This window comes from Rhagoletis zephyria, unplaced genomic scaffold (genome assembly GCF_001687245.7).
Source record: "Rhagoletis zephyria isolate East Lansing unplaced genomic scaffold, Rhagoletis_zephyria_1.1 Rzeph_scaffold_01210, whole genome shotgun sequence".
Taxonomy (NCBI): Eukaryota; Metazoa; Arthropoda; class Insecta; order Diptera; family Tephritidae; genus Rhagoletis; species Rhagoletis zephyria.
Window position 1 is genome coordinate 17,611 of NW_016158294.1, and position 26,924 is coordinate 44,534.

Consider the following 26,924-nt stretch of genomic DNA (forward strand, 5'->3'; position numbering starts at 1 on the left):
CGCAACATGGGCCCTCGAAGTTCCTCGTCCACTCTCGCGTGGTGCGCAGACCTGAACATGCCCTAAAGTGGCACCAGCCAAGGCAGGTGTTGCACTTGACTGATATCACTTTACGGAATATCCTGGTCTGACATACCGTGCAGATTGTAAGAGGATCCTGGAGTTGTTGGCGGCGGCGTTTGGGTGGTGGTGCAGTTGTGTCTGTTGTATGGTCTGTCGTGGTTGTGGTGTGGTCTATTGTGTTGTGATGCTGTGGTGTTTGTGTTGAGCTGCTCAGGCGAACTGGGGTTAGCCGTGTAGGCTGCTCTGTTTGAGCTGCAGGGGGCCACAAATGATGTGGTCCACTGCCGATGAGTCCGTAGGCCTGAGCAGACTCTGAGGTGACCCGTCGCAAGCATTGCACTTGACTGAGACTCTGGCATACACAGCAGGTGTAAGTTTCTGGCCCTGGGTTTCACTCGATGCCAGCCCTGAAGAATACGTAGCAAATGTAGCCCTATGGACGAACAACGTCTGAGATACTTCGCCAACCTAAAGGGGGTAGATCGCCGAAACAACAGCCCTTGGTCGGGTAAAACCCGAGTTATTCCTGTACGTATAACCAGCTGTCGTGGGAATGACAACAATATGCATCTATTCGCTTAGTGTTGTTAGTCATGCCTAAACTCAAATAAATAAATATGCTCTTTGTTTATCGGTGCGATTCACATTAAAATAATAAAATAATCTTGAAATAAATAGAACGGGAGGACGAATATTGCCCATGCTGCTTTTCTTGTTAATACAAATAAATTTATTATATTTTTTAGACCACAATAGAGATGACAAAAGATTATGACTACCTATTGAAGGTTCTTCTGGTTGGAGATAGTGATGTTGGCAAGCACGAAATATTATCTTGTCTTGAAGATGCATCGTCCGACAGCCCGTTCTGCAGTGGAAACGGTAATTGGATTGACAAATTAAACGATAAAATTTTGAACAATCTGAAACTTTTAGCTTATAAAACCACAACTATTCTTCTGGAGGGCAAGCGTGTTAAATTGCAAATATGGGATACTTCTGGACAAGGCCGATTTTGTACAATCATAAGATCATATTCTAGAGGTGCACAAGGAATTATATTAGTTTATGACATTACGAATAAATGGAGTTTCGACGGGATTGGCCGCTGGTTAAAGGAGGTAGAAGAGGTAATGAGTGAAAATCTATAAGTACAATATAATACGGTGTAAAACTGATTATTAATTTTGAAGTTAACTAGTCCTATAAGTGTAGTATGATTCATGCTGAATATATTTTTATTTTGAACCACATCATCTGTTTTCTATAATTCCTTTTTTTAAGGTGGTACCGCAGAGGTGGTCNAACTAGTCCTATAAGTGTAGTATGATTCATGCTGAATATATTTTTATTTTTTGTTATGTTCCCTCATAACTTTGAACCACATCATCTGTTTTCTATAATTCCTTTTTTTAAGGTGGTACCGCAGAGGTGGTCCTTTACTAATTTGGTTTACTCTCAAATTTTTATATGAGAATTTAAATCGTTATTGTCATTTGCGAAGTGAATAAATTTGGCGGAGCGAATGGTTTGGCGAACGCAACTAAAATATGCATTAACAGGTCTATTCTGCACGTTACCGAAGATTTTGAAACCGGAAAATTTTATTACCAAAAAATGTTACCAGTTCTTGTCACCGCAATTCTAGGTACGTAGGTAATGCAGTTAAAATATTCAGCAATTCTGTTAAGAGGAATTGTGGAAATTCTGCCATTGCATATTTCACGAGGCAATATTTAGTTACCAGCTTATGAGATGGTAACAAAATTTACCGGTTGCAAGAGTATACAGAATGCGAAAAGGGTTTAAAATTGACAGGAACTTGATTTACCGGTTACAAAATATTTATTACCAGCGCAGAATAGACCTGCATCGCGAACACTCTTAATGCCTTCTCTGCCTCTTAATTCACTTCGCCAAACCGTTCGCTTCAACAAATTCGATTTTTGCAAAAATCCAATCACTCATTTTATTGTGAAATCTGTACAAAAGTGCGCCGCAAATCTTTTCGTGCACTGTCTAAACCTCTGGTACCAACAAAATCAGTAACGGAATCTGTAAATTCTCTTGCTGCTGCTGCTAATCAACCAAAGCAACAGTCGCAGAATGCGAACTCAACTGGTGTATTGCCAAAACATAAACAACAATCGCAGAGTTTGGATACGATACAATACAAAAACCTCGATCACCCGAAAGCTACTGTATTGGAGTCAATGCTCAAGTCTGTGCTTGATGAAGTCGTTGGTCTTAGAGCAGAGAATGTGCGAATGTTCTCTCTGCTGCAAATATTGTACGATGATAAAAACATCTTGTTAAAGAAAGTAGATAATCTCCAAGCTGAGCTGGGCTCTTTGATGAGTATACTACTCAATAAAAACTGCACTCTTGCTGTAGACGCTGCTGATATTGAAAATATCCTTCCTGCTGCTTCAGACATATATACAAATGCTGCTACCATTGCCGTTGACGCCGCTGTTGAAGTTGTGAGTGAAACCGCCGCTGACGCTGCTGCTGCCGTTGACAACATTCTCTCTTTTGCTTCTTCTACTAGCAATGCCGCTCTACCTACAACTAATATGCTCTATTCCCATGTCGCTGGCAAAATTACTGCTGCTAATACTAACGCTGAGACTGTGACTGGTACTGCACCTGCTCTCAACCGTTCTCAGTCTACATCTACTATCGCATTGAAAGCTCAGTTGCCTGCAGTTGGTGTTTGCTCAAAAGATAGGAATACTGTGTAACAAAATAAATTACCCAAGCGTCGTATTTTAGTTGTTGGAAATAATAATAATGATAATGCCGAACTTGATGTTGTTATCAAAAAGAAGTGGGTGCATGTATCGGCTTTTAAGCCAACCGTGACTGCTGATAGTATCATTGCTTATGTATCAAAAAATTCTGGCGTCGATAGCAAACATCTTGCATGTTTCAAACTTGTAAAGAAAGGTTCATCTCTCGATAACATTCGCAGTGTAAATTTTAAATTTGGAGTTTTGCCGTCATCTTATGGAAGATTTTGAATCCTAATGTATGGCCTTCGGGAACTAGTATTCGCCCGTTTAAATTTTTTCAGAGGGAAGGTACCACTGAACCGACCAAATAGCTCTGTAGATATAAATTGCAAATCTCGTAATCTCAAAATCTATTTCCAAAATATGTCTGGAATGCGCACTAAAACGAAGGAGGTATACTTAGCGACCTCGCGAGCTGAATATGATATTTATGTATTTGTTGAAACCTGGCTTAACTCGGACTTCTTTGATGAAGAATATTTTAATCCAAATTTATCGAAAGGATAGAGACGCTATATAAACTGGTCATCGTAAGGGTGGTGGTGTTTTAATTGCCGTTAAAAGCCGTTTACGTTCTTCAATTATACAACTATTGGATGGCGACTCTCTTATTGATCAACTGTGTGTGTGTATTTTTGGCCTTGCTCGTAAATTACTGATATGTGTGTCTTATATCCCACCAATTAGTACGGATGATCTGTATAGCTGTCATGTTAATAATATAATGCATCTTGTTGAGCATAATGAAAATTGTAATTTCTGCTTCTTAGGTGATTTTAATCTCACTGATTTGAAATGGTCCTATTTGCAAAACAATGATATTTTAACTCCAACAAATATTAATAGAGCTCATGAAATTTATCCTATAGATAGTCTTTTTAGTTTTAATCTCTTCAAATCAATAAATTTTTTAATAAATTAAATAAAATTTTAAATCTAATTTTTGTTGATAAAAACTTAATATTTAGTTTGAATGAATGTGGTTTTCCAATTAGCGCTACTGATAAACATCATATGCCTCTCATCGTAACTAGAATTCTACAATATTTTTTCTATTGAAGTTAGAAATCGTGACTCTTTCGACTTTCGTGGTGCCGATTTTAATGAATTAAATGCTGCTATTTCTGAGGTAAACTGGAAGACTATTCTGAATTCACAAGATGTCTCTTTGTGCTTTGAATCTTTTCTACATAAATTGACTGAATTATTCACTAATAAACTTTCACCTCTACCGCCTCGACTTCATAAACTCCCGTGGTATACTAAAAATCTTAAAGCTTTAAAAAACAAAAGGAATAAATACTACAAGCTGTATAAGGAACGCAACATCATTAGCTTTAAAGATAAATACACCTATTATATGAAGCAATTTAACGTCTTAGACAAATTTCTATATAATAAATATGTAAATAGATTTGAGTCTGAGCTGAAAGTAAACCCCAAGGCCTTTTGGAACTATATTCGCTCTAAAAGAGGTGGGTCCAACATTCCAACTTGTATGCATTTTAATGGGAAGAGCTCTCGGTCTCTTACAGATTCTGTCAATTCTTTTTGCAGAGTTTTTCAAATAGAATTTCGTTTCAGTTGACGAGTCTGTTAATACTTCCGTAAATTTCCCTCTTCATTCTTTCTTAGATTTTGGGTCTCTAACCTTAACTGAGTTAGATATCTCGAATGGTATTTCCTGTCTTAAATCTTCTATGAAAAGTGATAATGATGGTCTTTCTTCATATTTTTTAAAGCAATGCGTCTCATCCATCTGTGCCCCATTATGCATAATTTTTAATCTTTCTCTCTCATTCTTCTTTTTTGGCGCTGTAACCGCCTAAGCGATTTTGGCCGAGTTCAGCAAAGCACGCCAGTCGTTTCTCCTCTGTGCCAACTGACGCCAATTGGAAACGCCAAGTGAAGCCAAGTCCTTCTCCACCTGATCTTTCCATCGCAGTGGGGGCCTCCCTCTTCCTCTGCTACCACCAGCGGGTTCCGAGTTGAATACTTTCAGAGCTGGAGCGTCGGTGTCCATTCGAACGACATGACCAAGCCAGCGGAGCCGCTGTATTTTAATTCGCTGCACTATGTCCATATCGTTGTAAAGCTCATACAGCTCATCGTTCCATCGTCTGCGGTACTCGCCGTCGCCAACGCGTAAAGGCCCGTAAATCTTCCGCAAAATCTTTCTCTCAAACACTCCAAGAGCCGCCTCATCGGATGTTGTCATTGTCCATGCTTCTGCGCCATATACCAGCACGGGCATGATGAGTGACTTATAGAGCGTGGTTTTCGTACGTCGAGAGAGGACTTTACTCCTGAATTGCCTACTCAGTCCAAAGTAGCACTTGTTGGCAAGAGTGATTCTACGTTGGATTTCAATGCTGACATTATTATCGGTGTTAATGCTGGTTCCCAAGTAAACGAAATTCTCTACTTTCTCGAAATTGTAACTGTCAACAGTGACGTGGGTGCCAAGGCGCGAATGTGCTGACTGTTTGTTTGATGACAGGAGATACTTCGTCTTGTCCTCGTTTACCACCAGACCCATGCGCTTTGCTTCCCTATCCAACTTGGAAAAGGCAGAACAGACTTCGCGGTTTTTGTTACCGATGATGTCGATGTCATCGGCATAAGCCAGCAATTGCACGCTCTTGTAGTAAATTGTTCCTGAGCGGTTCAGTTCTGCAGCTCTTATTATCTTCTCCAACATCAGATTAAAGAAGTCACATGAAAGGGAGTCGCCCTGTCTGAAACCCCGTTTTGTGGCGAACGGCTCGGAGAGGTCTTTTCCAATTCTGACGGAGCTGGTGGTATTGCTCAACGTCATTTTACACAGCCGTATGAGTTTTGAGGGGATGCCAAATTCAGACATAGCGGCGTATAGGCAACTCCTTTTAGTGCTGTCAAAAGCGGCTTTAAAGTCGACAAATAGGTGGTGAGTGTCGATCCTTTTCTCGCGGGTCTTTTCCAAGATTTGGCGTATTGTGAATACCTGGTCTATGGTGGATTTGCCAGGTCTAAAGCCACACTGATAAGGCCCAATCAGTTCATTGACGGTGGGCTTCAGTCTTTCACACAATACGCTCGATAAGACCTTGTAACCTATGCTTAGAAGGCTGATCCCGCGGTAGTTGGCGCGAATGGCGGGGTCACCTTTCTTGTGGATTGGGCAGAGCACACTTAAATTCCAGTCGTCGGGCATGCGTTCATCTGACCATATTCTGCACAAGAGTTGATGCATGCACCTTATCAACTCCTCGCCGCCGTACTTGAATAGCTCAGCTGGCAGGCTGTCAGCTCCAGCGGCTTTGTTGTTTTTCAGCCGCGTTATTGCTATACGTACCTCGTCATAGTCAGGCGGTGGAACGTCGACTCCGTCATCATCGACTGCGGGCTCGGGTTCTTCTTCTCCACAACTTTCTGTGCTGCTACCATTTAGTAGGGCGGAAAAGTGTTCCCTCCATAATTTAAGTACGCTCTGGACATCAGTTACTAGGTCGCCATTATTGTTCTTACAGGAGTGCGCCCCGGTCTTTAAACCTTCCGTAAGTCGCCTAACTCTCTGGTAAAATTTTTGGGCATTCCTCCTGTCGGCCAGCATTTCAAGCTCTTCGCACTCACGTATTTCTGCCTCTCTCTTCTTGTTGCGGCAAATACGTCTCGCTTCCCTCTTCAGATCCCTATAGCGGTCCCACATAGCGCGCGTTGCGCCCGATCGCAGCGTGGCCCTGTAGGCGGCATCTTTTTTCTCTGCAGCTTCCTGACACTCCTCATCGTACCAGTTGTTCTTTCGGGCTCGCTGAAATCCGACTACTTCTTCGGCGGCGGTACTTAATGAGCGGGAAATGTGGTTCCACTGCTCGCATATGTCGGTTTGTTGAAGAGTGCTCTCTGAGAGCAGGTGTGAGAGTCGAGTAGCGAAAGCGCTGGCTGTCTGTTGTGATTGCAGCTTTTCGACGTTAAGCTTTCCTTGCATATTTGGGCGCACATTTTTTGCTGCACAGAGGCGGGTGCGTATCTTGGCTGCAACAAGATAGTGGTCCGAGTCGATGTTTGGGCCTCGGAGTGTGCGTACGTCTAAAACACTGGAAGCGTGCCTTCCGTCTATCACAACATGATCGATTTGGTTTCTCGTTTTTCGATCCGGAGACAGCCAGGTAGCTTGATGGATCTTTTTATGCTTGAACCTAGTACTGCATACTACCATGTTTCGGGCCCCGGCGAAGTCGATCAGCCTCAATCCGTTGTCGGACGTTTCGTCGTGGAGGCTGAATTTTCCGACGGTGGTTCCAAAGATCCCTTCTTTGCCCACCCTGGCATTGAAGTCGCCAAGCACGATTTTGATATCATGACGGGGGCAGCGCTCGTACGTGCGCTCCAAGCGCTCATAGAAGAGATCCTTGGATGCCTCATCCTTCTCTTCCGTCGGGGCATGGGCGCAGATGAGCGAGATGTTGAAGAATCTCGCTTTGATGCGGATTGTGGCTAGACGCTCGTCCACCGGGGTGAACGACAGTACTCGGCGACGGAGTCTCTCTCCCACCACAAATCCAACTCCGAATTTGCGCTCCTTTACATGGCAGCTGTAGTAGACGTCGCAAGGCCCCAGACATTGTTTGCCTTGCCCCGTCCAACGCATTTCTTGGATGGCGGTGATGTCAGCTTTTGTCCTTACGAGGACATCAACCAGCCGGGCAGAGGCACCTTCCCCATTAAGGGTCCGGACATTCCAGGTGCATGCCCTCAAATCGTAGTCCTTTAAACATTTGCCGTGGTCGTCATCATAAGGGGGGGTCTCATCCGAGGCTTTGCCTTGCTTCTTCACTGGAAGTGGTTTTTACGTGGCGGGTCCCAAGCCCAGCGCACAACCCATTGCTGGGACGGGGGTGGTTTCGCAACCAAATACACGTTTATATAGCGAGCCGCTTGCTCCAAGCAGACACCCGCTTGCAGCCGCACCTACTGGTGAACAGACGCTGCAGACTTCAGTGAGCCCTTAAACCGAATAAGTCAGAGTGGCCCCACCGAAGCTCCCTCTCTTTCTGCCGTGACCCAAGGCTCCACTCGGATTCGTTACCGCATCTCGCACATGGGTTGCTCACGTTGCCCAGAGTGCGCGAACGAGGACGCAAGAGTCGGGATTGAGTATAGCCATGCAACTGTAACGGCATACCCAGCGCAACGACTATGCCCCATTGCACTTCTCTTTCATTAGGCATATTTATTGATCGTTGGAAGATTGCATCCATTACCCCAGTTTTTAAGTCTGCAGGTAGGAATGATGTCTCAAATTATAGGCCTATTTCCAAATTAACAGCATGCTCCAAACTTTTTGAAATAGTCGTCAAAGATAAGCTTTCTTTTGCTACTAAGAGCATTTTGGAACCTCGTCAGCATGGTTTTGTTCGCGGTCGCTCAACAGTTACTAATTTAGTGACTTTTTCGGAATATTGTATCTCATCTTTCAAATGTGGGTCTCAGGTAGACACTATTTATACAGACTTTTCCAAAGCCTTTGACAAAGTTTCCCATTCTATTTTGCTACGTAAGTTGGAAAGTCTTGGTTTTCACTCGGTATTTTTGTCCTGGTTGAAATCTTTTCTGTCGAACCGATTGTTGTTTGTTGAAATTGAAGGTGTTAGATCTAACTGCTTTATTGCAACTTCTGGTGTACCACAAGGTAGTGTCCTTGACCCTCTGTTAATTGTTTTATTCATAAAAGATATTGGGAACTGTTATAAATATTCCGAGTTCCTGCTCTACGCGGATGACCTTAAACTCTTTACAAGAGTTACTTGTGTCTCTGATATACTTTATCTACAACATGATCTGGATAATCTTATTATTTGGAGTCGGGCAAATAAATTATCATTGAACATTAATAAATGCTACCATATGACCTTTTCTAGATCTTCAAACATCATAAGTTCGAATTGTAGTATTTTAAACCATAAACTCACCTCAGTCAATGATTTTCTAGATCTGGGTGTTGTGTTTGACTCGGGCTTCAATTTTACAAATCATGTTAATTATGTTATCCCGAAGGCGTATAGCAACTTAGCATTTCTGCGTAGATATGCTAAGGATTTTAAAGATCCTTATACCAGGAAAACTCTTCAATGCGCTGGTACGTTCTAAATTAGAGTATGCCTCTATAATATGGAATCCAATATATAACTGTTATGCTAGTCGGATTGAAAGAGTCCAGCGCAAATTTGTTCGCTTTGCCCTACAGGCGCTTAACTTTTCTGAGCCTTTACCGGCCTATAATTCTGTCTGTAAGCTTATTGATGTAAAATCACTGGAAAGTAGAAGACTTATCCAGTCACTTATGTTTATATATGCTTTTTATATGCTCCCAGTTAAGGTAAATTTCTTTACTCTAGCACCAATATATAGAGCCCTCACAGACTTTAGTAAAATCTCAAAAATTGTAAATATTGAGTTTTCATTGCCGAGATTGATATTTACATCAAATATTGAAACTTTGTATAATTAATATAATTTCTGTTATTCTAACCTATTATGTAATCTAGTCTGTAAGATTGTTAAAGTCATTGACTAAAATAAATGAAATGAAATGAAAATGAAATGAAATTCATTCGCTTCGTATGGGATAATACCACCCTAACAGTGTTGGCAAAATGTTAATCTGATTAACGATTACAAATTAGCGATTAAAATGTTAATCGCGATTAACGATTAAAATTAATTAATCGTAATCATCCGTACGATTAATGATTAAATTTTATTAATCGTTAATCGTCGGTTGTGATTACGATTAATTAATTTTAATCATTAATCGTTAATCCAAATAAAAAAGATCTGATTGAGTGCTCTGGTTTGTCCGAATTTGAAACCAAACACGGGTTATAGTTTTTTTTTTGTGTTTCACGCTGATAAAAAACGCATAATATATACAAAAAAAAATTATTATTATTATTAGTAATACATAAATTGGGAATCTTTATAACCCATCGCACATGTGCAGAGGGATATTAAAACCTAGTTTGCTTAGCGTCTGTTAAAATAGATCTTAATGAAAATGCACACAAAATTGCTTAGATTTATGAGGAAAACCGACCTTGCCATACCCAATTAACTGGCCTTGTGTGCACAGTAAAATTCCAGCATAAATTAATTAATCACAAAACGTACTTAATCAAATTAAGGGTTAATGATTAAAAATTATTTTTTTTAATCGCGGTTACGATTAACTGTTTAATCAGATTAAAATTAATTATGATTAACTGTAATCGGATTGAATTTAATCGAGTTATCTAATTGATTAAAAAATCAATCGATTAGTGCCAACACTGCACCCTAAAAATTACTCGTTATTTTCGTTACTTCAAATACAATTTTCATATTCAACAATTTTTATTGTGCTTGGGGCCATTTTAATGAAAAATTATAATGGAAAAACAACAATAGTTTAAAAATTGTAGAAGTTATAGCTGCTATTTCGGAGATCACTACATCTCTTCAGACTTATTCATCGCGGTCACTGGAATATGGACCAGCGACTTAGAATTACAAAGCCAAGAGTCTACTCACTGAGCTAAGTTCGTCACATAAACTGTTGTTGCTTTTACCACTTTTTCATATGTCAACCCCACTACAATCAAGGCGAACAATTCTGCTGCTTTTTAGACTTGATCATGTGGTTGATGTGCTTTTTTTAGTTAATTTCTATTTTTTAAGAACATTTGGCCTCACCATCGGAAAATTCAGCCCCCTCGATGTAACGTCCGATAACGGACTGAGGTTGATCTACTTCGCAGGGGCCCGAAACATGATAGTGTCAAATGATATATTTTGGATGAATACCTTTTTCTGTAAAGCATTACTTTGAATACTTTATAATGCGACCCTGACAGACAATAACACAAAACACATACAAGAGAAACGAACAAGAAGGAGACGACGCAGTTGCAACGAACCGCGAACGAGGACAGTCGATTGGACATAAGACATTTTTCGATATTGAATGTTAATAAAAAAACTACGCAGTAACTTTAAAAAGAGGAGTGTACATTTTATTTGACTCGGAATTCTTGACAATTTTCAGAAGCGGGTAAATAGCCCAAGTGCGTGGAAAAAACGTGTGCGCGTATCCGTAGTAAAATCTGCGTAAGAACAATTGTGTAACTTAAACTAAAAATGGACAGAATCGGTAATTTGAATGTGGTACAACTGCGTGAAAAGTTGCGGGATGCTGGTTTGCCCACGTCAGGCAACAAGGCAAAATTAATCGAGCGGTGGTATGAACACCAGAATAGTGAAAGATTTTCAAGTGCACTAAATGAAAGCGTAGAACGGCGGTTGAACCAATTGGAAAACGCTCTCCAATCGGTGCGTGTTGGGGCAAGTGCGGTCAGTGCTATACCATTGAGTACATCCTCACCAACACCTGTTGGGTGTTTGGGAGATAACTGCAGTGTACAGGAGATCATGACGGGCAGGGCAATATGGGAACCTGTAAGCATGCCTGTACATGCTGCGCGGCAAGCTATGCCGATAAACGAAGGCAGAGCAACGTTAGGTTCAAATTCTGCGCAAGCAGCGACGTCGATTCCGCGTCATGTCCAGTTCGCCGAATCATCGGTTGCAACGTCGCGAAATTTTGAAAGTAACCCCATTTGGGCAGCGTCAACGTCAGCGGGGGAAAGAGTAAATTCAACGACATATTCGTTCGCTCATATGGGGCATACAGAACGAAATGAAAATCAGAACATTGAGTTTGCAACAATGTCTTCACAGGGTGTACGGGGCAATACAATGCCAACATACGTATATGCGAATGATGTGTTCGCGCCGTCTCGTTATTTGCCACAAAGTGGGAATTGGGACAATCGTTTTATTTCTAATGGCTTCGGGAAAGTAAATGACATTATACAAATCCTGCCATCGTTTGATCCGAATGATAAATCGTTGTCGTCGGTGCAGTTTGTCGGTCGGGTCGAGCAACTATTACATGTGTATGAGTGGAAAGAGAAGATACTTCTTTTTGCAGTACAAGCAAAATTAAAGGGTGCTGCAAAAATGTGGATAGATTCCGCACCAATTGTGTATGTAAATTGGTCGCATTTTGTGAAAGATTTTCTTGATCACTTTCCGTCAGTGATTAATTCAGCTGACGTCCATATCGAATTAATGAGTATGCGGCGAGGGGTAAATGAAACCTCTGAAATGTTTTACTATCGCGTGTTGACTAAAGGTCATCAAAGTCGGGTGGATGACCAAGCGATCATAAAGTATGTCATAAACGGGTTAAACGATACGGATATGAAAAAGTGTCTATCAGTGGCAAGGTATGCTACGTGTATCGATTTATTATATGCGATTAAAAACTATTGTGCTTATAATGTCGCGAAGAATAGCGCGCCGGTTAAGCAGACAATGCAAGACAATCAAATCAAACGTTCGACAAATGAAAAGAAGTCAAAGGGTGACATTATTTGCTATAATTGTCGTAAAACAGGCCACATATCGCGGGAATGTAGTGAGAAGAAACAGAAACCAAAATGTGGAAAGTGTGGTGAAATTGGTCACCGTATAACAGATTGCACAGGGCAAAAACAAAAATCCGAAAAGTGCAACGCGATTGAAGACGAACCTATCAAATTTACGGTAAAAAAAGTTTTGGTACATGACAACGAAATCGAAGCTTTTGTTGACACAGGTAGTTCACGCTCGTTGGTGCGTAACTCAGTTGCGGCAAACATAGAACAATGTTTGAAGGAAAAGTGCTATGTGCGTCTCAAAGGTTTTGGAGGCGGAGTGTTTGAGTGTTATGACAAAATACAAGTCATGATGAAAATTGATAATGCGAGCGTTTGCGTACATTTATTGGTTGTTGATGACAATTTGATTGAAAATGATATTCTCCTCGGGCGTGATGTCCTATGCTCGGGTGAAAATAAATACATAATCGATGGTGACAATTTATACGTTCATGATAGTGACACTAAAACAGTAAACGCGATTGAAGTTGAACCTAATACGGGTAAATATGGCGATTTGAACAAGATTTTGTGTAAATATGAAAAACGCTTCTCTACGTTGGGAAAAGCTAACTCGGTGAAGATGTGTATCAAACTTTCGGCTGACCAGCCGATAAATATGAAACCGTATAGGTTGCCTTTTGCAAAACGCCCTATAGTAAATGAGATGATTCATGACTTATTAGAAAAAGATATTATTCGAGTATCTAATTCTGCGTATGCTTCGCCGATAGTAGTGGTTGCGAAGAAAAATAACGAATATAGGATGTGTGTTGACTACAGACAGTTGAATCGGGTTACAGTCAAGCAGCCATTCCCTATGCCAATTATGGACGAACTTTTTGCTATACTCGCGGGTAATCGCTATTTTACGGTCTTAGACTTCAACATGGGGTATCATCAAATCGAAGTTGAAGAGAGTAGTAAACAATTCACCGCGTTCGTTACTAATGATGGTCATTACGAATATAATCGTATGCCATTTGGTCTGGTAAACGCGCCGGCGGTATTCCAGACCATGATGAATGAACTATGCATTAAAATGAAACCGAGGAAAGTGATCGCATATCTCGATGATGTAATAATACCGAGTGTAACTGTGAGTGATGGCCTAAAAACACTTTGCGAATTTTTAGCTTTGCTTGAACAGACCGATTTGACTTTGCGGAGAGATAAGTGCAAATTTTTGGCCACAGAAATAAACTTCCTCGGTCATAAAGTGAACGTTAATGGTATTACGCCCGGCGAGTGTAAAGTGAAGGCGATCCGTGAATTCCCGGTACCGACTAACGCGACCGAGGTACGACGATTCTTGGGTCTCACAGGGTTTTTTAGAAAGTTCGTGAAGAACTATGCGATCACCGCTAGACCCTTGACCAAATTAACTACAAAAGATGCTGCGAATAACTTTACATGGGGTGATACAGAGATGGTTGCTTTTAACTCTTTGATCCAAGCTTTGACGAGTGGGCCAGTGCTGGTATTGTATGACTTCAAAGCAAAGCATGAAGTTCATACTGATGCAAGCTCGATTGGTATAGCGGCTGTGTTCCTTCAGTCTAATGACGATGGGAAAACCTGGAATGCGGTGATGTATTTCAGTAGACGATGTACTGTGGTAGAATCTCGCTACCACAGCTACGAGCTGGAGGTTATGGCGGTAGTTGAAGCCTTGCGACGATTTAGGGTATACCTGCTAGGCAAACCTTTTAGAGTCGTAACCGACTGTGCAGCAATAAGTAGCGTAAAAACAAAGAATGAACTCATTCCACGCATTGCTCGTTGGTGGATGCGTTTAAGCGAATTCGACTTCGAATGTGTTCACAGACCCGGCGTACGTATGAGTCATGTGGATGCACTGAGCCGAGCACCTATAACTAATGAAATAGTTGCTGAAAATGTAATGCATATCGCGTTGCAAACTGAAGACTGGTTGCTAACCATGCAGCTCCAAGATGCCAAAATCCGAGAAATTATCGACGTGTTACAAGGAAAGCGAAAATCTGATCAAGTAAACCAGCTGAAGACTGAGTACCAGATAGACAACCACCGACTTTATCGACGTGATGGTGGTAAGCTGCTCTTCGTTGTCCCGAAAGCTGTTCGTTGGCGTATCGCTATGTACTGCCATGACGAAATGGGCCATTTTGGGCTCGAGAAAACGATTCAACGCGTAAAACAACACTTCTGGTTCCCTCGCATCCGAAAGTATGTTAAAGATTACATATCTGCTTGTGTCGAGTGCTGTTATAATAAAGCTGTTGGAGGCAAGCCGGAAGGCACGTTATATGTTGATCCGGTTACACCTATTCCCTTTTATACGCTCCATGTCGACCATCTGGGACCCTTTGTAAAAAGCAAACGGGGCTATACGTACGTTGTTGCTATAAGCGACGCATTTACTAAGTATTTAATAGTGAAGCCAGTAAGAAACACGAAGACGCAACCTGTATTGCAGATTCTGACTGAGCTTAGCTCCTATTTTGGGTTACCAGCGAGAATTGTAAGCGACCGTGGTACAGCGTACACATCCAAGCAGTTCGAAAACTTCTGTGATGACCATGATATTCGACACATCAAAACGGCTGTGAGAACCCCTCGGTCGAATGGGCAAGTCGAGAGGGCCAACCGAACTATCTTGAATTTTCTGCGAACTTCTGGTACACATGCTAAAGAGTGGGACGATTATTTGCAAAAATTACAATGCAGCGTAAATGCTCAAGTGAATGCGAGCACAGGGTTTAGTCCCAATGATCTAATATTTGATTTTAAAATTCGAGACGTAATACGAAACAAGCTTTTGGCAGCGGTCATTGACGATCGTGATACACTCCCTATGGCAGATAGAAGGGTAGAAGCTCTTACTAAATTGCAGCAGCAGCGAGAAAAGTGGAAGCAGAGATTCGACGCCAAACACAAACCTCCCACTCAGTACAAGGTGGATGACCTGGTGGTTATCTTAAATGAGCTACAATCCACTGGAGAATCGCGTAAGCTGGATGATCGATATCTGATCGAAGACATCGACGGAATGCAGCGGAAACAGAAGCGGTTCAGTTCTATTTATGCATCTGAACACATGAAACCTTGGTGTGCACTACCGCCCACCCTAGATGATACCGCAGATGACATCGAGGCGATGTCATAGTAGGATGGGCCGAACTGTCAAATGATATATTTTGGATGAATACCTTTTTCTGTAAAGCATTACTTTGAATACTTTATAATGCGACCCTGACAGACAATAACACAAAACACATACAAGAGAAACGAACAAGAAGGAGACGACGCAGTTGCAACGAACCGCGAACGAGGACAGTCGATTGGACATAAGACATTTTTCGATATTGAATGTTAATGAAAAAACTACGCAGTAACTTTAAAAAGACGAGTGTACATTTTATTTGACTCGGAATTCTTGACAATAGTATGTTGTACCAAGTTCATGCATAAAAAGATCCATCATATATATATATAACCCTCACTAAGTAGAATTCTCCTTTCTGTGTTGCCGAAGAAGAGGGTCGTCTGAACACCTTTTGCAGAGAACACCTTTCTGCATAGGCGGCCTTCGGCTGCGCATAGGGATTATAACCCTTACTAAGTAGAATTCTCCTTCCTGTGTCCTGTTGAACACCTTTTGCAAAGAACACTTTTCTGCGTAGGCGGCCTTCGACCGCGCATAGCGATTATAACCCTCACTAAGTAGAATTCTCTTTTCTTTGTTGCCGCAGAAGAGGAGCGTGGAACACCTTTTGCAGATAACACCTTTCTTTATTTTGTGGTTTGATTTGTCGACCAAATGAAAACTAAAATTTGTGATTTTATGCGGATAATTTAATTTTGTCAATCAAAAACGATCTAAATGTGAAATTAGGCCGCGCTAACATAATTCATTTTGCCAAGTGAAATTGGGCTCCGTGAATTGAGGCCGCGTGTAATAAAGACCGCGATCCAACAATGAAATTAGGCCGCTCGGGCGTAATTCATTTCGACAAATGAAATAAGGCCGCGTGGGCATAAGCAAAATATACCAAAAACTAAAAAAATAATTGTTTTCATAAATAACCTTTTTGTGAAAGAAGTGCATGATTAATGCTAAGGAAATTTATATTATTTAGAAAGTATAAGTTATTACCTCTAATACAATGTACATGTATAGAACACTTTTCTGTGTACGCGGCCTTCGGCCTGGCTTAGGGATTATAACCCTCACTAAGTATAATTCTCCTTTGTGTGTTGCCGAAGAAGAGGGGCTGAACACCTTTTGCAGAGAACATCTTTCTGCGTAGGCGGCCTTCGGCCTTGCATAGGGATTATAGCCCTCACTTCGGTGTTGCCAAAGAAGAGGGCTGAACACCTTTTGCAGAGAACACCTATCTACGTAGGAGGCCTGCAGCCGCGCTTGGGGATTATAACCATCACTAAGTATAATTCTCCTTTCTGTGTTGCCGAAGAAGAGGGGCTGAACACCTTTTGCAGAGAACACCTTTCTGCCTAGGCGGCCTTCGGCCTTGCATAGGGATTATAGCCCTCACTTCGGTGTTGCCGAAGAAGAGCGCTGAACACCTTTTGCAGAGAACACCTATCTACGTAGGAGGCCTGCAGCCGCGCTTGGGGATTATAACCATCACAAAGTATAATTCTCCTTTCTGTGTTGCCAAAGAAGAGGGGCGTGAACACCTTTTGCAGAGAACACCTTTCTGCGTAGGCGGCCTTCGGCCTCGCATAGGGATTATAACCTTATAGTCCAGCTTAACGGGGTGTCAGCCAACTCCATCTCCGAAGCTGTTAATCTTTTTGCTGATTTTTTTTCTTCCAACTTTATTTCAGGTAATTCTGATAATGATTTTATTCCTGAAGATCTTTTGTCAAATGTAGATACTCCCATTAACTTCGGGAAATTAAAGTTGACAGACGAGGATGTAGCTAATGGCATTAACCAGCTTAAACTATCCACTAACACTGATGTAGATGGCCTCTCGGTTATTTTATTTAAAAGTTGTCCTTCACTATTTGCGCCTTTGAGGCACATTTTTAACATGTCTCTATCTGCCGGAGTTTTCCTCGATGACTACGCCAATTCTTAAAAGTGGTAATAAAAATTATATTGAGAATTATAGGCCGATTTCTAAGCTTACCACTGTCTCAAAACTGTTTGAGTCCATAGTTAAAGATAAAATTTACTTTGCTGTTAAACATTTATTATGTCCCAACCAACATGGGTTCGTGCCGGGCAGATCCACGTTAACCAATTTAGCTGCTTTTACAGAGGACTGTTTGGAAACCTTTCAAAAGGGATTCCAAATTGACGCTATATATACCGATTTCTCTAAGGCTTTTGACAGGGTGCCTCATCGAATATTGATAGCTAAACTTGAAGGCCTGGGCTTTCATTCAGAGTTTCTGAAGTGGATCACATCCTATCTGTATAACAGACGCTGTGTTGTTCGTTTTGATAATGTATCGTCTTATTCTTTTGTCTCCTCCTCTGGTGTTCCCCAGGGTAGTGTCTTAGGTCCGTTATTATTTGTTATCTTTATTAATGATATATCTTCCTGTTTCTCAAACTGTAAGTTTCTTCTATATGCGGGTGACCTGAAGATATACTATGAAATTAAAAATAGAGAAGACTCATTGATTCTCCAGGGTGAGCTTGATAATTTGTACTGTTGGTGTGCGCGTAATCGTTTGTCCCTCAATATTGGTAAATGTCATTATACCTCTTTTGCAAAAGTGATTAGTATTGTTCCAACCTCTTACTGTTTTTCGAATGTCCCGCTAAAATCAATTACTGATTTTAAAGACTTGGGTGTTTATTTTGACTCCAAGCTCACCTTCACCACCCACATAAACTTTATTGTTTCTAAATCATTCGCGATGTTGGCCTTTATTCGTCGCAACTGCTCGTCATTTTCCGATCCTTATACTCTCAAACTGTTGTATTCGTCTTTAGTTCGGTCGAGGTTAGAATACGCTGTATTTGTTTGGAGACCTTTTCATACAGTTCATGTGAACAGATTGGAGTCTGTTCAGAGGGCTTTTATACGTTTTGCTTTGCGTCCGTTGAAATTTGTAGACCCTATTCCGTCCTATCGTTCTCGTTGTTTGTTGATAAATCTCATGTCCTTAGAGTCCAGGCGTACTTTGTTATCGATGTGCTTTGTCTTTGACATAATTGTAGGCTCTATAGATTGCTCGCACCTCCTTATGAAAATTCGTTTTAATGTTCCCTCACGTATTCTTCGTTGTAATGAATTGTTTTTTGTGGGTGGTGTTAAAACTGTTTATGGTATGAATGCTCCTTTAAGGAGGACTCTCTCCCAATTTAATGCTTATTCTTCATCTTTAGACTTCGATTTTTCTTACTCAAAGTTTACTTTTAAGAATTTACTCATAAGGCACTTGTCATAAGGGTTTCCCTTATTCTATGTATATATTTGTCATATAGTCTGTAAGCGTACTGTTTGTTGATAATAACAATAAATAAATAAATAGTCAAAGAATTGTTTACACTTAATTTTAAAATTACTTTTAATTTGGAGTTCATCTACAAAAATTTTAATTAGAAGACGGTTTCTCTCTTTGCGCCAGGAAGCAAACTTTATACTTAAGATCCACTCAGTTGCTTCGTTTGAGTGTGGTATTGAAAAAACAAAATTACATATTTTTCAAACTGTGGAAACGTGCCACTATTTAAAGACTTCGTCCAAATTTCCTTGAGGCTTAAATAACTTTTTTCTAATCTAAGACATCGAGATGTCTTCAATGCAAAACTCTGTTACAATGTCACTAAATTGAGAAAAAGGAATTGTAAGTTGTAGGCAAAGGCCATTCAATTATTAAACATTTTTGTTATTAAACTGAAGTTTATTTTCGAAACAACTAACAATACTCAACAAAAAGACGTCAGCCCTCTTTTTAAATAAACTATACTCCAGCGTAATATCGTAACTGGCACGCATAAAACGATTGGTCACTTTGTTGTATTTATTTTTTACGTATATTAAATATTATCTTAAACATGAGAACTATAATTAAATTATATTCTTCTTACTTTTTACGGTACAGTTTATGGAAGTTCCAACGTTATGTAAAAACCTTAAAAAATCATAAAGTTTGTGTTGTGTAAATTAATATTACGCAAAAAAATACATGGGGAAAAATTATCGAACTTTGAGTTACCGAGTACCAAGTTTCGTCCCACCTATTACAAATTTATTTGCTCTGAAATGAAAATTCAGTATACATCAGTACAAGTTTTGAAAAATCATGACATTAGCGTACTGATTGAAGAAATCAGTAACACCAGCACGAGCGTTGAAAAATCAGTACTGTACTGATAAAATCAGTAGTCTGGCAACCGTAGTATTGAATGAAAAAAACCTTTTTTTTTTAATTTTTCACATATCGCGCATTTACTTCAATAGTGTCATAACTACACTGAAAATAAAATTTCGTAAAAATGCAACGAAAAACTTTCGTAGTCTTGGTTTTTGTACAACGTACGAAACTTTCGTTCATAATACGAACACATTTTTCACAACGACACACGATTTTACGAACCATTCGTAAATATAACGGCAGGAGTTTCGTAATGCTTTTTTTTAGTAGAATTTATGAAAATTTTCGTTTATTTTACAAAACACATGCATAAATTACCGAAAAAATCTCTGCACGAATTTTTTTTTTATATTGTACGAAGGCATTCGTAATATTTACGTGTGGTTTTAAAATATACGAAACCTACAATTCTGTATTCGTTTTATTTATTAAATACTTTCGTACATAGTACTAATGCAGAAACATGTTTTTTAAATTCATACAATATACGAATATTTTCGTGCAATATACTAAATTGGCCGGCAGGTTAATATTTCATCATATTTTTTATGTACCGCGTGTCATTAAGAAATTACCTGTTGGCTGCTGTGAGACGTATGATATAAATTTAAAGTTTTATAAAGGAATTTGCTGAATAAAAAATACATTAAAAAATTAAATATTAATTTGTGATTTGATTTTTATGGACATTCGTGGAGTTATCGATTACATTGCTAGCTGGCAAAGGTGAGTGAGTTAATTTAAAATTTTGTTTTATGCTTTTGTTTTGTTGGTTTTTATTGTTGTTGTTTTATTGTTGCATATAGAAAAAATCAAACACTGGTGCGCGAGCGCTACAATACGTATGCACAGCATTCGAACCACCGAGAATAAATAATCCAAAACAAATATTTGATGTTTGACGGCAAAACAAATTGCCTGATGGTTTTCGTTTGGTAAGACCAAAGCTCATTCTTATTTATTTTCTTTCATTAAAATAAATTCTTTTTTTTAGATTGAGCCTGATTTCGTCTTCTTATTCGGAACCAGAAAAGAGATCGTTGATTGCTTTTTGCAATTTACTTTTGGATAAAAGTGTTTGTTTTTTTGATGTTGGTCGGAAACTGGACTCGAACCTAGGCCATGCGGAATGGTAGCACGCACTGTTAACCCCTACACCACAGCGGTCTCTATTCGGATTACAAATTAAAAATAATGAATATTTATTTAATTTTAAACTGTATTAACTGTACTCCAGTGTAAAAGAGAATCAACAGTGTTTTTATTTGGTAACACAAATTCACCATAAAACTATGGGCGGATTAATAGCGCATTTATCTGCCTATACCCATATTTGTCAATTAAAATTTAGCTGTCCTATACAAATTTTTGGACGTTTTACACGAGTGTGAAAATATTTCTCTTTTTATTTAAAGATGGAAAGTATACGCATACTCACAGACTATAAAAACCATAGCTGAAATGATAACGCGGGATTTGCGGGACTGAAAAAAAAAAAAACATATTATTTCCTCCAAACAGTTATATACAAAATTTATATGTAAAATAGAGGATGTGGTTTAATTAGGTTGACTTTTTTAATAATATTTCTGAAGAAATGATAGTCTCTAAAGTTTCATTTTTAAATTCGACCTTATTTTATTGCACAATCAGGAACTTATGATTTTGGTGATTATGCATAGTTTCGTAGTTATAGGTATATGGTGAAATTCGCTATATATGTTGGTATTTTTCGGAAGAAAATATATCATAATAAGAGTTACTGTAGTCCCAAAACTAGCTATAACATCAATGATTCAAATTTAACTGTTTTTCCGCGAAACCTTTTTTACCGTTATTTATTTGAAACTGCGGTTTAAGTAATAAATTCTATATAGCATACTCTTGAAAATTACACCAGAGCTGAATGTGAACCTCTAACAGAACCATAGTTATGAGTATTCGAAATTTGGCATCTGAAAGGAAGCTAAGGAAAAATATAAATTTTTCCGCTAGCACACTTATTTATCGATAGAAACGAACTGTTCCATGGTGGAATAATAACAAGGTGTTGTCAGTAGCGACGTGTTTGTTGCAATTTTGACAAGATCGGCATGCTTATTTTCAGTGCTGCCGATCATAATTTTTATACTACTATTCGTTGGGAAATAGTATCTAAAATGTTCCATTTTATTAATTCGTTTTATCGCGATTTTTTAAGAACTTGGTGTTTTCAGAGCGATATTAATATTTGAAATTGATGGATTTGTATAATTTTTGTCCTCAAAATGTAAAAAAAATAAAAGATATCGGTTATCAATGGAAAAAACGTACACAAAAATCGTATAGAAAGGCGATTTTTTATATTAAATAACTTTTACTGCATTGTCTTAATATTGAGCCAAATGGACTACTGATACGCTAGAATAGAGTGACTGCATGGTTAAATTAGGAGTCCGCTTATATTATCGATATTTATGGTTTTTAGTCTATTTAAAAAAATCATTTACAGTCTTATAGGAAATTGCGTTATTTTACCGCCTTTACTTTTTTAAAGTTACAATATATGTCCAAGCTGTGTGGAGCTGCCGATACAAACATATATTCAGGGCATAAATATAGTCGCTCAAATGATACTAACAAAATTACGTCGTCAAAACACTGATTTATGCATTTGTGCAATATTTGGTTTTCATGAAGCAAGACAATCTCGACACGATATCGTTCAGACGATTGTCGTCATACGTGATTCATGCCCTGGCTTATAAGCCTGAACATTTTTCTACATTTAATTTGAAATAGTATGCACCAACGGATTAAAAGTATTAAATAATTAATACCTTTTCTACTACTTTAAAATGCGTGACCGGAATAGACCTGCCGAAAAAGTATACTTGTATAATGTGTTCATAAATCGGTAAGTGTACAAAATTTAAGCTAGCTGTCAAGGCGAATGTTTTCCAATTTTAATCAATTACGCAGGACCAAGCAAATGATGAAAGGTTAATAAAACCAGACCAGGTGTTGTATATGTTTTTGTGGTCGGTGAACACTAATCTGAAGTTCGTTTTACTCCATCACGTCAGGATTTGCTTCTAACCTCAAAACACATTGTGAAAGTTTCCCCCGTCGTAGCCAGTGCTGTCGTTTTTTTATTTGAACATATGACTTTCCAGACGATAATTTAGGTAGGCCTTCTTAAGTGAGGTTATTCTAAAAGACCTGCCCATGAAAGGCTGAAAAATGCTTCTCTGCAGAAGGGCTTTTCCATTTTCAATTTACCTTAAGCAAATACTTTACAGATGTATGAATTTAATAAATTAAAGAAGCAACTTTGAATGAACTCCTCCAAAAGGCCTTCTGAACTACAGTGACGAGCAATTTCCAAGTTTTAACGACTTTCATTCTTTTGTTGTATATTCTTGTTGGTACACCCCTACTCCCTCTCTTATAACGATTTGAAGTCAATACACAGCAATAAAAAAAATCAGCAGACAAAAATGTAAATTAAGGCAAATGTTACAGTTTTGCACTCATTCTCAGTTTTGCATTTTACAGTTATCTTTTACTTAGTTGGAAGTCAGATGACTTTTTTCTGTATTGTAATTTATTGAAGAAGTGATCACCAGTAAATAATATGGTTAATCATGAACCATAAATGTAAATAATAGATTTACTGCGGAAAGGCGGTTTGCTGCTTGAAAATGTTAAGACTCAGAAAAAATATAGCCTAAAGTGTTCCTAAGGATAAAGGAAGTCTGTAAAAAAATATTACGTCCGATATCTTGTCAACTTAACAGCAAGTAGCGATGCAGCCACTTAAGGTATTAAACTTTAATGCAAATCAGTAGACAGCGAGGCGAAGAATTGCCAAATTGAGGGCAAAGGCATCATAAAAGAAGAAAAAAGCAAATTTGATCAAAATACATGTGCGAGTGTGGCAGCATTTTGCTGCATCGCACGAAAACCGGACCGTTGCCTATTGGGATATGTTAGGCCTTTCAGAATGCAATAAAAAACACATTTTTAAGTTTCAATTGAAGGTTATTTGGTCTGACAAGACTAAATTAATCGCTTTCAATCAGATGGCCGGGCATAGTATTGGATCAAAGACCCAAATTAAGCCCATGTGCATCATGTAAGGCAAACTGTGAATCACAATGGTCGGTCAATAATAGTTTGGGGTTGTATTTCAAAAATTTTGTTGGTCCGTTAGTAGTACACATTATGCGTATGGAATAGTATCTTCATATTTCAACAAAATTTTCAAGATGTAGTCGAAAAAATGAGAGTTTCCGCTGAAAAATCACATAAAACACAATACACATGTTCGCAAAGACTGGATACAAAAGCAAAAATTTACTAATTTGAAATGACCTCCACAATCCGCGGACATGAATCTCATCGAGAATTTGCAACATCAACTAAAAGCACAGCTTACTAAGTATCTAAGTCCGTCCAATGGAGTATATGAGCTGTGAAAGCAAACTAATGATATATGGGAGGATATACCTCCAGAATTTTTACATAGACACAAATAAGGTATGCCAAATCGCATCCAGGAAATAAAAAAAGCAAAAGGCTACTGAACATTGTGTTAATAGTTCTTTTTTTCGTGAAAATTGTAAAAAAGTTCTTAAAAATGTATGAGTGCAAAACAAAAGAATATACAACAAAAGTATGAAAGTCGTTAGAACTTGGAAAGATAGCGATGGCTGAAGTAAAAAGTATTACACCATGTTACAGTTTTGCCCGTCACTGTACGTCCTATAAAAGCCCTTCTGGAAGGCCTTTTATGGGTAGCGAAAGAAGAAGCCCTTCAATTGATGCCAATCCATACAGAAAAGAAAGGAGAATGGAATGTAGAGTGGAAGGCCTCTTGACTCTCAGGAGGGCCTGTCGGAAGGGCTTTTAGCTCCTGAAATTATCTACTGGGTTATATAATAGAGCCATGTACGACGAACACTTTGGTGAGCAAGTTCACAACTCGCATTCGTCTTTTTAATTTTTTTCTGTAATCCCTCGTTTCTGATCCTGCAAAAATGGCGCGGGATATGATTCCCTAGTCATAACTAAACAAAACACACTATAAAAACGGCTTTAAAGTTTTGAATCTACATATAAATACTCACCTGGTAGAAATGAATACATATTTTGTTCTAGTGAGCTATTGGTAATCGATACATCTATGAAATTTTTTCACAACATAGCAGATAGCGGTAACTTCTGCGTACTTACACAATATTTGTATTTTTATTTACCTCCCTTTTATTTGCTCGGGATGTAACTATGTACTATTGATGCGCCTAAAAGATACAGCGATTTCTATTCTCAAGTTGCATACCTGATAACAGTACGAATGGAAATTTTAATAGCGAGGTTTTAGTTTTTTAAACTATAATTTTATTTGGATTATGACACTATTGCATATGTACAGTGTCGGAGAAAAGTTTTGGCACAGAGAATTTTTCGCAATGTATGCGAAGTATTGCATTATAACTTCTTCGTAATTCATACTACAACAAAAAAAGATAAAAATTAAATCTCTAAACTTTGTGCAAAACACGAAAATTCAATAAATTTGCATACTAATTTGCAACTATATAATCTAATTTTTCAGATAAATTCTAAGTATGCAGTTTTATAGCCCATTAATTGCCTTTCGAAAAACTGTGGTGGGTTGAAAAACAGTTCCCAGAATTGACCTGTTATATTGAATTGAATTTTTTTATAAGATATCCGAATGACAGAACATAAAGCAAGAAAGCTGTTTTATTAATTCACCTGCTTATTGCGCCATGTATCGTTACAAAACTTTAGGTGCGCTTAAATTCTCTAACACTTGCACCACAGCCATCGTTTTTAATATTTTCTTTATTTATACTTTTTATGTCTTAGATATTTTTACAATTAAAAAAATAAACTAGGTTTCTTATTGAAAAGTTGAATGTTCACAAATTCACTGCTTCGACCGCCCTTTATACTCATAGAAAATAGAAAAGTTACCCAAAGTAACACCACAAATTTGTATACACCCGGGAACGGATTTTATGGAAATTGCCTTTTTTCTGCTTTCTCTGATTCCATATATACACATGTGATCTTGCCTTTTTTAAGATATTTGACTTTTTTTGCATATTGTACCTTTAAAAAAGTGATTATAGCGAGGAAAAAGCCCTTGTTCCTAATAATATCAAAGTTTCAAACGTTGCATATTTAAACTTTAAACGACTTTAAAAAAGTATACATAAATATATATATATTTCATGATTCAATGATCGGATCTAAACCAGATTAGTATGGGACCGCCTTTGAGACACTACCTTTCCGATGCAAAAAGAATTATCGAAATCGGTTGACGTAGTCCAAAGTTATGCGATAACATACATAAAAAACAAAATATTCCGACGAACTGATAACCTCCTACTTTTTTGGAAGTCGGTTAAAAATCAAGTTGATGATGAAGAAAATCGGGGGATGGAATTTAGACCGCGTGAATTAAGGCCGCGTTCTCATTTGTTCGGCGGCCTAATCTCATTTTTTTCTGCACCTTTTGCAGAAAACACCTTTCTGCGTAGGCGGCCTTCGGCCTTGCATAGGGATTATAGCCCTCACTAGTCGGTGTTGCCGAAGAAGAGGGCTGAACACCTTTTGCAGAGAACACCTATCTACGTAGGAGGCCTGCAGCCGCGCTTGGGGATTATAACCATCACTAAGTATAATTCTCCTTTCTGTGTTGCCGAAGAAGAGGGGCTGAACACCTTTTGCAGAGAACACCTTTCTGCGTAGGCGGCCTTCGGCCTTGCATAGGGGTTATAGCCCTCACTCCGGTGTTGCCGAAGAAGAGCGCTGAACACCTTTTGCAGAGAACACCTATCTACGTAGGAGGCCTTCAGCCGCGCTTGGGGATTATAACCGCAGGTTTAAGGGTACATCTTCTAAAAGAGTTGGAAGCCGTTCCTGAAGGAAGTCTAAATAACTGTGAGAGTTGAGCGTTGGCGACAGTTCCACAGGTCGCAATATCTGACAATTAAAAATATCGCACCATAAATTTATTTTGTACCGGTACTGCGAACGATCTTCTCTCATTTCGTGAGGATTGTCTATCTGCCAACTGTGAAGGTTATGTAAATTAAAATAACCATCACGTTTGCATGATGATTCATCGCTCCAAATTATTTTATTAAAAAAGTTGGGGTCTGATGCATGCACTAGCAACATTTCACGGCAAAATCTAACCCTCGAC

General features: G+C 38.8%; 1 protein-coding gene across 2 annotated transcripts in view; it reads left to right on the forward strand.

Annotated features, from left to right (window-relative positions):
• The first annotated feature begins 784 nt into the window (after positions 1–784).
• The window catches only part of Rab40 (RAS oncogene family member Rab40), a 100,899-nt gene continuing 74,759 nt past the window's right edge, over positions 785–26,924 (forward strand). The window contains exons 1-2 of one of the 2 annotated variants that reach the window (XM_017616464.1): positions 787–945; positions 1,000–1,193. In XM_017616464.1, the coding sequence (XP_017471953.1) occupies positions 822–945; positions 1,000–1,193 (318 nt within the window). In that variant the 5' untranslated portion in view covers positions 787–821. Of the gene's footprint in view, positions 1,194–26,924 lie in introns of both variants that reach the window. The other variant, XM_017616463.1, reaches the window with a different exon arrangement.